Raw genomic sequence first — 14,290 nt, 5'->3', positions numbered from 1 at the left:
AAAGTCCTGGAGATCTAATTTCGCAGTATTTGAATTATATGTTTGTCTGCTGCCCCAGTGGGTCTATTGATCTACTTTTTTCCCCAAAGGTACCATCTGTTCTCTCTCTCTCTCTCCGCACCCCCCTCTCTCTCCTTACCCTGGGCTTTGAGGTTAATTCTCTACACCTGACCAGTTTAAACTTGCTGAGTCTATTATCAGATTAAGGACAGAAGACAATCACTTCCAGAGCAAGCCACCACCTACCGCCAAAGACGTCTTTGGGCAGAGAAGTGGACACACGGCAGAGGACCAGATCTCACCCACTTGGGCAGATGTATCTCTAAAACACAGTGGAGCTTTGGAGGGGGAAACCCATCAAAAGAGGTAGGTTCCCTTCCTTTCATGGGACTGGATTGCTTGCACTGGAAACTGTCCCCTGAACTTGTGGTTGGTTATCCTGCACACATTTACTTGGAAGAAAGCCTTAATTTCTTTCAAAAGACCATATTTGCAGGTAAGTGGTATTTAGGATTACAGCCTTATACTTGAGCTGGGGAAAGAAGAGGATTTAAAGAGAACTGAAAGTGGCTTTCCATGCAGAAGGTCCCAGGTTTGATCCTTGGCTTCTCCAGATAAAGTTGGGAAAGAATCCCAGGTGCTTTACCACAGAGCCACGGCCCTTCCCCCCTATTAGAGCCCACATTTCAAAAACCTTGCTGCACCATTCAGACACCAATCCAGGCTTTAATTTATCTCTCTGCCTCCCTGGTGCCGCCTGAAGCAGGTTGCTTCACTTTGTTTCATTGTAGCTCTAGCATCATTGCCGCCCCAGGCATCTTGCTGTATGATGCAGGAGAAGGTTCTGTTGCTCCTTTTCAAGTAGTGCACACCTGCCATGGATCCCGTTGTCTCAAGGTTCTAGGGCAAGGATGGGATTGCATTCCTGTTTTGTGTTTTTTCCAAGTGAGCCTGATACCGCTTGAATTCTGACATATAAACCCCAGGCACCTGTCTGTATTGTCTACTGGATGAAAATGTAGAACATTTCCCTGGGAAAGGGCTCCGTTTGCAATTTTTGTCCTTCTGTGCAACTTTTGGGGGTCCCACACAGACACATCATAGCTCACCCCATTGAGCAAAGTCTTCTGATTCTCTGAGTAGCATTTTCAGGAGGCTGGAGGGGCTGCGGTGGGAAGAAGGGGCAGGGAAGTTCACTTCCAGCATCGTAGTTGATCCCGCATAAATCTCGATCCTAGCTCTTGTTCCCAAGACACCCGCCCACCCCATTTCTATTGCTCCTGCTGGAAGGCTCTCCAAGGTCCCCATCAGTCATGCAGTTCTGCCAGGAATAGCCATGGTCTGAACCTCCCCACACCTCTCATAGCAACACAGAAAGCTGCCTTGTACTGGGTCTGGCCATTGGTCCATCTAGCCACAGTATTGTCAATACTGACTCGCTGTGACTCACCAAGGTCTCAAGCAGGAGTTTTTCCAGTCCTGCCTGGAAATGCCGGGGTTCAAACCTGGGACATTTTGCAAAGAAACCAACGATGCTTACTCTCTATCTTGTTGGGACACATGCTTCAGCTGGTTGAAAACACCTCATCTCTATTCCTCTGCCTAGTAAAGCCCTAACTAGAGATTCGTTGTTGTGTGGATCTTTCTGCGAACTCTAAAACACACGCACCAGAAGTGTCGGCAGGAGACCGAAATCTTCAGCAGAAAGGCTGCTTAACATTTCTTTCCCCCCTCTGGCCATTTTTTCCTACTCAAAACTCCACACCCCGACTTGCTTTTCCTTCTACAAGGGGATATATAGGGATACTTGTTTCTCTTCATCTCTTTTAAATTCTGAGTTTTTGTTGCTGCCTTTAAAACAACACTTTTTTTTAGTGTGGTTTTATCACTGGGTTTTATTGTTTTTGCTTTTACTATGTATATCACTCTGAGAGCTTCGGCTGTTAGGCAATTCATAAACTGAATGAATAAAACACCTTTGCACTGCCTGAGGGGGGATTTTTGCAGTAGTAGGAGGAGATTTTGACTAGGGAAAATGACCTCTTTCTCTCCACTGCCACTGGCTCTGTTCACTGAAGACTGCAGCCTCCTGGCCCTGCTTTAGGTTTTAAAAACAAAAAAGGCTTGGGCGGAAAAAGATGTACTATGTATAACAGCCATAAGACACCCAGGGGCTGTTCGCACAACACACTAACCCACACCAAGTGGTTTAGCGTGGAATGTTTTGAACCCTGGGTTGTTTATTGAACTGTAGGTTAGTATGTTGTCTGAATGCAGCACATTTTCCACAGGGATGGTTATCGTGTTGTCTGAATGCAGCCTCTCAAAGGCCCCATTCAGAAGACACCTCAAACCACAGCTTTAACCATGGTGGTTAAGCAAGAAAGCCAGGCTGTGTTCAGAAGACACCTTAAATCATGGCTTTAACCACGGTGAAGAAGGATTTCTGGCTTAAACACCGTGGTTAAAGCCATGGTTTAAGGTGTCTTCTGAATACAGCCCAGCTTCCTAGCTTAACCACCATGGTTAAAGCCATGGTTTAAGGTGTCTTCTGAATGGGGCCAATGTGAATGTAAATGTTTGCATCAATTCAAAATTGGACACAGACAGGTTCAGAATTCTAGTTTTTGAATTTGGAAAAACATACAAGATGCACATGTGCAATTTGGTTTTGAGAGATATTTAAACACACACACACATGCACACACCACCAAATCTTAAGGTCCATTTATGCATTTTAAGGCAATAATGATAAAAGTGTTTTAAATAAGTTTGAAAGCATCCTTCATTAGCAATGGAAATAAACATCCCAATTAGGAGAATACAAGTGGGACTATCAACAAATCATTTTGCTTGGTTTTTTAAATAATAATAATAATAATAATAATAATAATAATAATAATAATGTTGCTTTATTATTTTTAACTTTTATTGTTCACCACTCCAGAATCTCTTAGCTGTAGAGTGGTATACTAATATTGTAAATAAATGAATAAAATAGATATTGTCGTGTGGAGTCCTCCTTATCAGGGTTCCAGCCAGCTGCCATGCCTTCCAGAATACTCCACCCCCCATCCTCAAAGTCAGCACTTCAAGTCCACTGAATATGCTCAGTACTCATTGGATATATATTTTCCCTCCCCCTGAAGATTTTTTGCAATTCTGCATACCTTGATGGTCCCCTGAACATGCTGATACCTCCCTCTTTTGTATTGGTGGTGCCATTTTGGCTATGAACGGATCAGCACTTATGCACCAAACGTTGCTAATAAAGTAGGGTGGCCATATGGAAAGGAAGACAGGGCTCCTGTATCTTCAACAGCTGTATAGAAAGGAGAATTTCAGCAGGTGTCATTTGTATGCATGCAGCACCTGGTGAATTTCCCTCTTTTACTCAAGAATTTATTCAAGGTGCGGGAGCCCTGACCTTGTCTTTGCACATGGCTACTTTAGTTTGATTGCACCAGCCTTTGGGTCTTTTAAATATGACTCACTTCCGTCTAGGTTTGCCAGAAAGGAACACATGCAAATTAATTTTACAATTTATACATGAGCAAATAAGAAATGGCTTCAGGATATGCTACTGGTCTTGGAGCCAAAGGGCAGGACATTCAGCAAGGGAGTTCAATGCTGGGTCTTAATCCTGGAACCTGGGAAAATAAGAGTGACTCCAAACATGTGCAGAGTACCTACTGAGTAACAGTAACCTGCCAGGGTGCCATTTTGTATTTTGGGGTGTGGGGATGTGTTTATGAGATGGGAGCAGGGAGAGTAGTATAGCTAGAGTGACTAGATACAAAAGAGGGCAGGGCTCCTGCAGCTTTAACTGTTGTGATGAAGTGGGAATTTCACCAGGTGCTGCATATGCATATAAATGACACTTGCTGAAATTTCTTTTTCTATACAACTGTTAAAGATACAGGAGCGATGTCCTCCTTTCCGTATGGTCACCCTATAATACAGGGAATGTTAAATGTGCATTTTTCAAGCACTGATTTGACATTCCCAGTGTAAAGCTAAAGTTATATACCAGGCAACATGGGGAGCTCTGGTGCTGATAGGCCCTCTACAAACGCCAACTTAGTGACAAAGAAAAAGAAGAGGAAGTAGAAGAAGAAATGTTTTATTGTTAACATCACTTTGACCTAGAGATACAGTTTCGGGGTGGGGTATTGTTTCACTTGAGGTCTGGAAACTGAAACCAAACAACTCTGGAAGACAAGTTTTGCAAATTTGTGTTGAACAGTTTTATGTATTGGACTAATATCTAATATTAGATCCTGCCAAATTAGTTCCACTTGATGCATTAGATGTAAACTCTGTTGGCACAAAGACTACCAGCTTATTTGAAGAGGGCAACACATTTGATTCTGTATTCTGTCCCAATGGGAACATAGTACAAGAGTGGAGGAGAAGGAGGAGAAATCAAGTCAGTAATATCTTAGGGGCAGCTTATAGAGACAGGGAAATTGGGGTTAATTTCTGTGTGACAAGTGAAAAAGGTTTCCTCTCTGCATCAGCCTAATCGATCAGAGTTCAGCATTCCTATTTGTTGTCTTTCAATAACAGTAAACTCCATCACACCAGTGATTTATTGCACTTTTGCCATGCCTGGTTTGTGGTTTTGCAGCGTGGTACTCACATGACGTCGTTCCTGTCCTGCACTCATCTTGCCTCTTCACCCTTTTTCCGTCTTATTTTGGAGTGGGGAAAGTCCGATTTTTTCCCCTCCATGCACAATAAAACTGTCCTTGTGTAAAGCTGTCCTCTTGCTATCAGCACATCCCAATTTTTTGGTTGGGGGCGTGTCTGTTGAAGGGCGGTCTCACTGACAAAGGAGGAGGGTGGGGCGGTTCTCCTCCAGTGCACCATTTGAATTCTTTTTGTCATTATTTTGCAGACGTTGTGTATTTCAGAGGAAAATTAATAGCAGAGCTTGGGGGAGGGAGGAGAGATGCCTTTAAAGGAAGCTTGTATGTCATTACTGATCTTCCCACTTGGGTACAAATCCCCACTCAGTCATAAAGATTGGTCGGTGGTCCTCAGCCAGTCTCTGGCCATGGCTAGACCAGGCCTATATGGGATCATCCCTGTGCATCCAAATGACACACAGGGGATCCCAGGAGCAGGCAGGGACGACCCCTCCATTTGCCTGGGATAATCCTTAGATCTAGCTAAAGACTCAATCTCTCAGCATAATCTATTTTACAGAGTTGATGTGAAGACAGGATTGGGGGAGAACCATGGAAGCTGCTCTGAACGTCTTGGAGGAGAGATGGAATGAAAACATTGTATTAGATCTAGACTTAGCCCTGCATAGAACAGAGCCATTGAAATCAATGGTTCAAGTTAGTCATAACTAATGTACATCCCACTGGTTTTAATGAGTCTTCTCCGGCCATCCCTGAAGTGATGCCCTCCAGATATTTTGGACTACAACTCCCTTAGCCACAGGCTATTGGGCATGCTGGCTAGGGCTGTTGGGAGCTGTAGTCCATACATCAGTGTGTGTGTGTACTACAATGGGGAAGGTTGGACTACTCTAAGTCTGGATTCAACCCACAATAAACAAACCACCATTGTGGAACCCTTGACAAATGTTGGAAGAACACAGTCGGAAAGTCAGTGTTTTCAGACAATTCTCCAATATAAATGGTCTAATGCAGCCTTCCCCAATGTGGCAGCCTACAGATTTTGGGGGCTACAACTCCCATCAATCCCAGCCTGCATGCCTAATGGCCAGAAATGATGATGGGAGTTGTAATCCAAATATCTGGAGGGCACCTGGTTGGGGAGGGGTGCTCCAGCGTAAATGTAAGCGATTTATTTCAGTGTCTGCAGACTTTCAAATAGCAGGAGAGTTGCTACTGCATTAGTGCCATTTGTTGTCTTAGTCATAAGCCATAAAACTCATAGATAAAAATTAAATTGCATAGAACAGAGTATAATAATCAACACCGGCAGTCTGCCAGCCCCAGTCATGCTGTGCAGGTGGGAGCGACTGCTACCACAATGGGAAGCTAGTTGCTTCATAGCACAAGCCCAGAAACTAGCTCAAACTAGTGTCTCCATAATAAGAAAAATCAGTGGCGCTCCCTCCCATGACATTGAATCTTGGGGTGGGTGGCGAGGTATTCCACAACCATTTTAACACCACTGAAACCACTGTTTGTTTCTTAGTTATTTATCTAAAACATTTCTACCCCACGTTTCCCCAATGTTGGAGACCACTAATGAAAAAGAAAGATATGCAAATAGGATTTTAAAATATTTGAAAATTTCACCTACAATTTTAAAAACCACTAAAAACATCATTATTAAAAAGCAGCAGAAGGACCAGAAGATAAGCCCACAGGAGGGTGAAATCCTAGCGAGGCTTCCAAGTCTCCTGTGCCCTGCTGGGCTAAAGCTGGCAAGGAAGGAGGAGCGGTGGAGGTGATCTTTGCATCCTCCAATCTCCGGTATTTTCGCTAGTCTTTCCAGCCCATGTAGTGAGGGAGCTTCCGGGGAGAAGGAAGGAGGCTGGAGGAGGCTCAGGACAACTCATATCCTGGCCTCTCCAGTCCCCTCCCCTCCCCACCCAACAGAACGCCCCCCACCCCGAGGTTGAGTTCCTAACTTTGGAAAGGCAGCCAGCATGGTGCTTTCTGAGCCAGCTGTGAGGGGGAGCGGTCTGAGGTCAGATCTCTAACTACTCCCCTTCTAAGGTCAAAGCACTGTCCCCAAGCTCAGAGGGATTGTATGATCAGTCCTATGGACATTCTCGCAGAGACCATAGGATTGCTTTTTAAGGAAACAGCAGTAAAAACAAACTGAACAGAATTCAATAAAGCCACTAAATAGGAAGGTCTTCACAATGGTGGACTTCTCTGGAAAGGGAATTCCAGAGAGCCTGGGTGCAGCCAACAAAAAGGCCCTTCCCGTAGCCCAAGGCAGCTGTGATTTTGGGGCATGTAGGAGGGCCTCTGTTGATGATCTTCATGGTGGGGCAGGTTCATATTGGAGAAAGAAGTCCTTCAGATACCTTGATCAGAAAGTGTATAGGGCAGCTTTCCCCAGCTTGGTACCGTCCAGTTGTGTTGGAACACAACTCCCATCATCCCAAGCTAGCAACTGGTGCTCACCCATAGCTCTGCCAAAAGGTAGGTCCAGCCCTGGGGGAGCCATCAAAGCTGTTTCATTTTGGAGTTTTTGGACACTCTTCAAGGACAGACCCATGTAGAGGGCACTACAGTGATGTAACTAAGGCATGGGTCACAATGGCCAGATCTTCCTTTTCCAGGAAGTAGATCTCCAGAAGTTTTGGACTTCAACTCTCAGCATCCCTGCCATGTTGGCAGGGGCTTCTGGGAATTGAAGTCCCAAAAATCTGGAGATCTACCTTTTGCACACCCCTGTTATAATCAGACTAATTAATGCACCCATCTAAGCTGAGTAAAAGCATTCCTGGCCACAGTTTTACTGGATTTTGCACGTTTTGTCCACTCATTCTAAAAGGTTGCCTTGATCAAGGCTTAAGCAAAAAGGGTAAGTTTTAATTTGGTCAAAACAGCCATGATAACATAATAAAAGATATACTGATATTGTCTTACTAATTGTATTTATTTTTTCTTTATCCTTTCATTGTGTCTATGTAGGCCACTAAGGAAGACAAAATTGTCAAAACGCGTTTGGCCTCCTTGCGGTTTTTTAAAAATTCTTTTAATGTAATAAATATTTTTGTACACATATTTGTTGACATAGTAATCAAGTTGTAACGGCTGGTGCCATTTATGTTGTTTTCCTTAACTCTGTTGCAATCATTTAGTATTTTCTGTTAAGGACAAGTGTTTTTTTTCGCTTGTGGTTATACTGAAGATATGCCCATGGCCGACGTCAAAGATGGCCATGGAGAGGCATATGTTCAAGACCTGTACCACAGCAAGGGCCCACTGACAGCCCCCTACACCTGCTCCTCTTCACCTTGCAACCTCCTTGTTTACCTGCCCAGACAATGGTAGCGGTGAGAAAGAAGAGTCACAGATGTGACTGCCTACATGCTCATAGCCATTGGTGACAATAGTCGTGAGAAGGGAGACTTCCTGAGGGAGGAGGCCCATTGAGGGTCCCTTGCCCAAGGGCCCTCAAAAACCCAGAGATAGCACTGGAGGTGCCTATTGGGTTTGTATGGGATGAGCTTGTCGGGAAATAAATGACGCCATTCGCAGCCATCTAGGGGAAGAAAAGCTAATCAAAGTGGTGACATATGGGTGGTAACAGGATTAAAGATAAACTGCTTAGCTACAGAACTAATTAATTAAAGTCTAATTTATTTATTTATTTACTTATTTATTTTTCAACCTAGAACGTTAGAGAGATTGGAAACCCTCCCCACTATGATTGCATAATATTGAGCAAGCAATAGAGCCTAAAAATAAACCCACAAAACCTAGTGGACGCTCTGAGTCCTGAGACTACACCAAGCAGGATATAACACTTTGAAAATAGTATATACAACATGTCCTGGGCCCAAACAGTTGTCAAAAGCATTATAAACTGTTATAAAGCGGTAGTGTAGATCCTGCCTCAGTTGACGGCCAAACTAGGGCAGGAGCCACATCAAGCACGATATGGCAGTATGAAAGCGGTATATAGTATGTCTCAGTGGGCCCCAACAGTTGTCAGTGCACTTCAATACCACTATAAAGCAGTCGTGTGGCTCCTGCCTTTTATATACCACTTTCATACTGCTTTCATAGTGGAATATCCAGGTTGGTGTAGATGAGCCCTAGGCCTCTCTCTCTCTCTCTCTCTCTCTCTCTCTCTCTCTCTCTTAGAAACCATGTAAAACAAATAATACTAAGAAATAACAAATAAATTCTTACTTTCCTGGCAGAAAAAGAAAAAAATGGGCCAAGGGTATAAGATAGAATTTGAGAAATATCTTTTGAGTCACCAGTAGAATTATTCAGGAGACAATCCTTTTGCTGTGAGAAACTCCACAGACATTTTTCTCTAGTAAGTAAGAATGTATTTATTATAATATTATGCTATGTTTTACATGGTGTTTTTTTTTAAAAAGCAACGACAACAACATTATATATGCAGAGGCCCTTGTGGCAACATGTATTATTAATTTATTTTGAAAAAATGTTTCAATGTTATGTGTTGACCCATTTGTAAATTTTATTATCATAATGTTATAGCCCCTTGAAGAAGGCCTCAGAACAAATTTATTTTTGCATCCTGAGAACTTGTTTCTCTTATTTGCATGCTCACCTCCCTCCGCTTTTTCACTTACGTGTTGCCCAAAAAAAGAGGAAATGCATTACCAAAAGAGATTACAATGCCTATTTGCATAACATTTGCACATGCTAACATATAGAGGACTGTCCTCTGACAGTTCTTAAAATTTAGGACTCTCGTCTGTAACGTAGGGCAACTAGCCATCCTACAAGTGCCCACCAGTGCTGGCTCCAGGGTTGTTGTTTTTTAGGGACCTTGGGCAAGACACTTGCCTTTCACTCAGGCCACAGCTAGACCTAAGGTTTATCCTGGGATCATCCAGGGTTCGCCCCTGCCTGAGCACTGGATCCCCTGTGTGTCACCTAGATGAACAGGTTTGACCCCTGGACGATCCAGGGATAAACCTTAGGTCTAGCTATGGCCTCAGTGCGTCTCCCTTTTCACCGCCATTTTCACCAGCTCTTATTTTTCTTCCTCCCCTTTCTTGCCAACACTTCCACTTGTCAGCTTGACAAGCTGAGAGCCAGTGAGCAAGTAGGCAGTGGCCTCCACGGCTCCTCCTTCTCAGCAGCACCATTGTCCGAGCCTGAGAGCTTCATCACACCAGGGTTATACTGTGCAGTCACTGCGAATTGCGTGCAAAGGGCTCCGAAGTTTTCCAGCTTATACTCTGCTTTGACTGTGAAGTCCTCCCATGCATCCTGCTTTAATTGTGCTTCTTAGCCAAAAGAACCGACCTATTTTACTACCTCTTTAGGAGCGAATCTTTTGTTGCTCTCCAAGCGGCCACTGGGGCGCAGGAGAATGATTTGATATGTTTAAAGTACAAATTAAACAAATGGCTAATCTGCGTAAGTTTTAAAGATAAAGACATCAAAATCGGCACAGTGATAGATATTAAGGAGGGCTTTAAGCATATCAAATTTAAATCAGATTGGGTCATCCGTTGATTTTTTTGTGATTTTTTTTTTTCATTTCTCCCCCTTAAACCCTTTCCTGGAATGCAAAGCATCTTAGGAGCGCTGCCGCCCGGGGTGTGATTTAGCTAACAACAACAATAAAAGCAAAAACAATGACAGCTTTATGCTATGGGGATAATTCAAGGGAAACGGGTACGTGGGATGAACAAGCACGTTGCCATGGTGAAGAGAAGGAGCCACTCCGGAAGGCTCTTGTCAGCAGATCCCTGCTGGGCTGTGTGGCCTCTCAGGAGGTGTCAACCATGCTGATCCTTGATGCTGGCCCTGCTGCCCGCACTTGCAAATCGTTCAAAAATGTCGTATTCACAATCCTGAATGCAAGCGCGAGCAGTAGATATTCTGGGGAAAATGTTTACAAATTAACCAAAATTGCGATCACATTTAAAATAAAGTGCATTCTATCCCCACCCCCTAAAAAGCACACTTTTTTATGTTAATCAATGGAGGGAAAGTGCAAACTTTGGGAAGTTTCAACAGAAATGCAATTCAAAACGCTCACTTTTTATTAGGGGTGTGCACGGACCCCCCACTCCGCTTCACTTTAAGATCCGCCATTTTCGGATCGGCCTGCTCCGCCCTGCCCCCATTCCGCCTGTGCCCACTCCGCTCCGCTCGGAGCTCCGGATCCGGATCGGAGCTCCGGTCCCCCCCATAGGGGGGGTTACCGGGCCCTGCCGCTATCGCCGCCCATGCGGCGACGGAGGCAGAGCCCAGTAAGGAGGAGGGGGGCCTTACCTGCCTCCATCCGTGGTCCGTCGCCGTCTTCAATTGAGCCCGTGGTTCCACCAGGAAGTCTGGGCCGCAAGTGCGGCCCAGACTTCCTGCTGGAACCACAGGCTCAATTGAAGATGGCGACGGACCCGCGGACGGAGGCAGGTAAGGGAGAGGAGGGGGTGGTTACCGGGCCCTGCCGCTGTCGCCGCATGGGCGACAGCGGCAGGGCCCGGTAAACCCCACTTACCTTTCCAGCGGAGCTCCGGATCGAGGCGAAGGATCCGCCTTCACCTCGATCCTCTTCGCCATGCTCCACCGGCCCCCCAATCCTCTTCGCCTCCGCCTTAAGGGCAGGCGAAGCCCCCCGCTCCGCTACTGCTTCTCCGCTCCTAATCGGAGCGGAGCACATGCCTACTTTTTATGTTTGAACGAGCTGAAAAATAGATCGCAAACTGAAATGGGAGCAAGTCAAACAAGCCTGAAATCTTGGCAAGCTCAAAAATCGCTGGTTCTTCTATCCCTACGCCACCCCATCTTTTCTTTCAAATTCCTCTCTCTACTTCTACTTCTTCCCCTACACAGTCCTCCCTCTTCATATTTAGAATCTCCTGACTTCACCCAGACTCTCCATCGATCCTCTGGTCTTGGCAACGTTTCCTGATTTCTCCTACATTAAGCTCCTCTTGTTGTTCCAGGCCATGCTCTCCTCTCCATTCACTCTTTGCTGTTGCACAGAGGCTTTTTTGCTTCGAGCAACCTTTAAGTTGCTAATGTGACTTTATGTTTGGATTACAGGGCAAGATGACCCAGGATATGACCGAGAAAGAGCTCCTAAAGTTGGAATTGGACCAACTGAAAAAGGAAGTGAAGAGTGAAAGACAAATGGTAATGATTTCCGAACGCTCTAGTACAAAATAGTAAAGAATTAATGCTCCTATTTTAAAATACAATGGGCATACTCCCCTGGGAAGTTCTCTTGCACATGATCCACTGAAATGAATGGGAGCTGTGTCAGAATACACCACACTATGTTATGCAGCTCCCCCACATTAAAATGTGCCTTGTGCAGGAGATCTTCCTGGTAGATTATGCCCAGGGTTATTTACCACGATAAAGATGATTGATTGTTTTAATCAGACAGGTGCTTGCGCAAACCTTTTGCATTTCAAACACAACAGCAAATTAAAATAACATACATGTGGATTTTTGCAAGATCCTTCTACCTAGGAGAATTTGCTGGAGAATTCCTCGCCTGCCCCCAGATGTATTTAGAACTCCATACCTGGCTCTACAAAAAAATAAAGGGTTGAAATTAAGGCTCCGAGTTTCTCTGAGGCCACTGGGCAGCTTATGGCTCTCCAGATGTTTTGGCCTACAAATCCCATCAGTCCTAGCCAGCATAGCCAATGGCAAAGTATGACGGGAATTGTAGGCTAAAGTATCTGACGCACCACAAGTTGCCCATCCCTGTGAAGGCAGCCTTCCCCAGCCTTGTCCCCTCCTGGCTGGGAATGATGGGAGTTGCCATTCAACACACCAGGAGGCCACCAGATTCTGGAGTGACCCTGAATAACTAACCCAGAGGGTTAGTTGTTGCTTTAGTAGCACCAGCTCAATCCTAGACAGGTTTATTTAGGAATTACTCCTACTGAGTGTGAGTCTGCAGAAACACCAGAACAGCTCTACCATGATGAAGGAAGGGGATGCAGCTTCTGTTTAAGCCCTGTTTAAGATGGCAGAGTAGGAGTTCACAGTTCACAACCTAACAGCAAACCATAGGTTCCCCTCATGGGTTGTTCATGGTTAACAAACTATGGTTTACTAGCACGGCTGGGTTCAGACAACATGATAACCCACTTTTCAACAACCACCCACAGTTCAATGGCAACCCACACTCAACCATTGAGTGTGGGATATCGTATTGTCTGAACCCAGTCAGAGAGATTAACCCTTCTGATACAATATGAGGGGAACATCTGCTATATAAGCCCAAGTGAAATGAATGAGAGCTAAGCAAGAGCAAGCCCTGTTTCTTTCAAGGAGATTGCTGTCTTGTCAGGAGACCTCCCCAGTGGATTGTACTCCATGTTAATTCACTAGCAGAGAAGTGCTGTTTGGATTTTCTACCTCTTGGGCTAGCTCTCAGAAAAATAATGGAGTAAAAACACCTCTCCCCTCCCCAACCCCTGGTCCTTCACACAGATCTCCAAGACAGCAAAAGAACTCAAAGAATACATAGAATCCGTGGCTCCAGAAGACCCTCTGATAAAAGGTATCCCAGAAGACAAGAATCCTTTCAAGGAGAAGGGTGGTTGTATAATCAGCTGACCCTGGCCCCACCGAGAGAAGATCTTTGTTGCCCTCCTTATACAATATCAAAACTGTACAAATATTTGTTGCCCTCCTTATACAATATCAAAACTGTACAAATTTTGTTTACCTAACTAATGTAACTAAGTATAAATGATCTTCTCTGGGGGCTGGGGGGAGCTGGGACACCTTGGCTGGAAAAGAACCGGGAAAGGAATTGGAAAAAGAGGTCTCCACCAAGATAAACAGAAAGAAGGACCGTCTCCATTTTAGGACTTCCAAGTCCAAGTCCTATTTTGTAAATATACTGCAGTCTTTACCATTTTCTTGAAAAAGACTGGGTTTAATTGCTGGTTAAAAAGAACAAAAGTAGACTTTTGAGTGTGATTGGCTTATTATGTTTTGGTGTGCTTTTTTAAAAGTAGATACTAGCTTGAAATACAAGAAATGTAGAAAAGGACTCATCATTGTGTAGGATCTTTCTTTTTCTTTTCTTTTTTCCATTTTCTTTTCTTTTTCTTTTCTTTTCTTTCTTTTTTTTCTTTTTTTTTTAAGAGGTGAGCATCTTTTACAGTAGGGGTGGGTGAGCTTTTCCCCCCCTGATGACATCACATTCTTTTGTGGATAGCCTGTTGGGGACCATATGCAAGTGGTGGCTAGGACCAGAGCCAAAAAGAGGGCAAAGTCGCCCCCTTTTCTTTCTCTCTCTGCCATTCCCCTCTCACACTTTCTGCCACCCTTCTCTCTCCTCTCTCCCTCTCTCTCCCACCCCATTTTCTTTCTCTCTCTGCCATTCCCCTTTCTCTCACACTTTCTGCCACCCTTCTCTCTCCTCTCTCCCCCTCTCTCCCACCCCATTTTCTTTCTCTTTCTTCCTTTTCGTCACTATCTAGTGGACTGCCATGAAAGGCAGAGTCAGATTAAAGTCTTTGTAGACCCTAGACACTCTCATAATCATCAGCTGCCCAATAGAGATCTATAGATAAATATTTACATTGTAAGTCCCATAATATCCACAGGGAACCCCAAAACAATAGTCCAGAGTCCCCAGATACTCCCAC

The 14,290-nt window shown here is 44.5% G+C and overlaps 1 protein-coding gene across 1 annotated transcript; it reads left to right on the top strand.

Annotated features, from left to right (window-relative positions):
* Positions 1-299: 299 nt before the first annotated feature.
* On the top strand, positions 300-13,247 carry GNGT2 (G protein subunit gamma transducin 2). The gene is made up of 3 exons (XM_063137687.1): positions 300-366; positions 11,715-11,804; positions 13,122-13,247. Exons 2-3 carry the CDS (start codon positions 11,721-11,723, stop codon positions 13,245-13,247), a joined length of 210 nt encoding a protein of 69 aa, XP_062993757.1. The 5' UTR covers positions 300-366; positions 11,715-11,720.
* The last annotated feature ends 1,043 nt before the right edge of the window (positions 13,248-14,290 follow it).

This window comes from Elgaria multicarinata, chromosome 11 (assembly GCF_023053635.1).
Source record: "Elgaria multicarinata webbii isolate HBS135686 ecotype San Diego chromosome 11, rElgMul1.1.pri, whole genome shotgun sequence".
Classification (NCBI taxonomy): Eukaryota; Metazoa; Chordata; class Lepidosauria; order Squamata; family Anguidae; genus Elgaria; species Elgaria multicarinata.
Note: the sequence above shows the minus strand (reverse complement) of the source record. Positions and strands in the feature narration are given on the sequence as shown.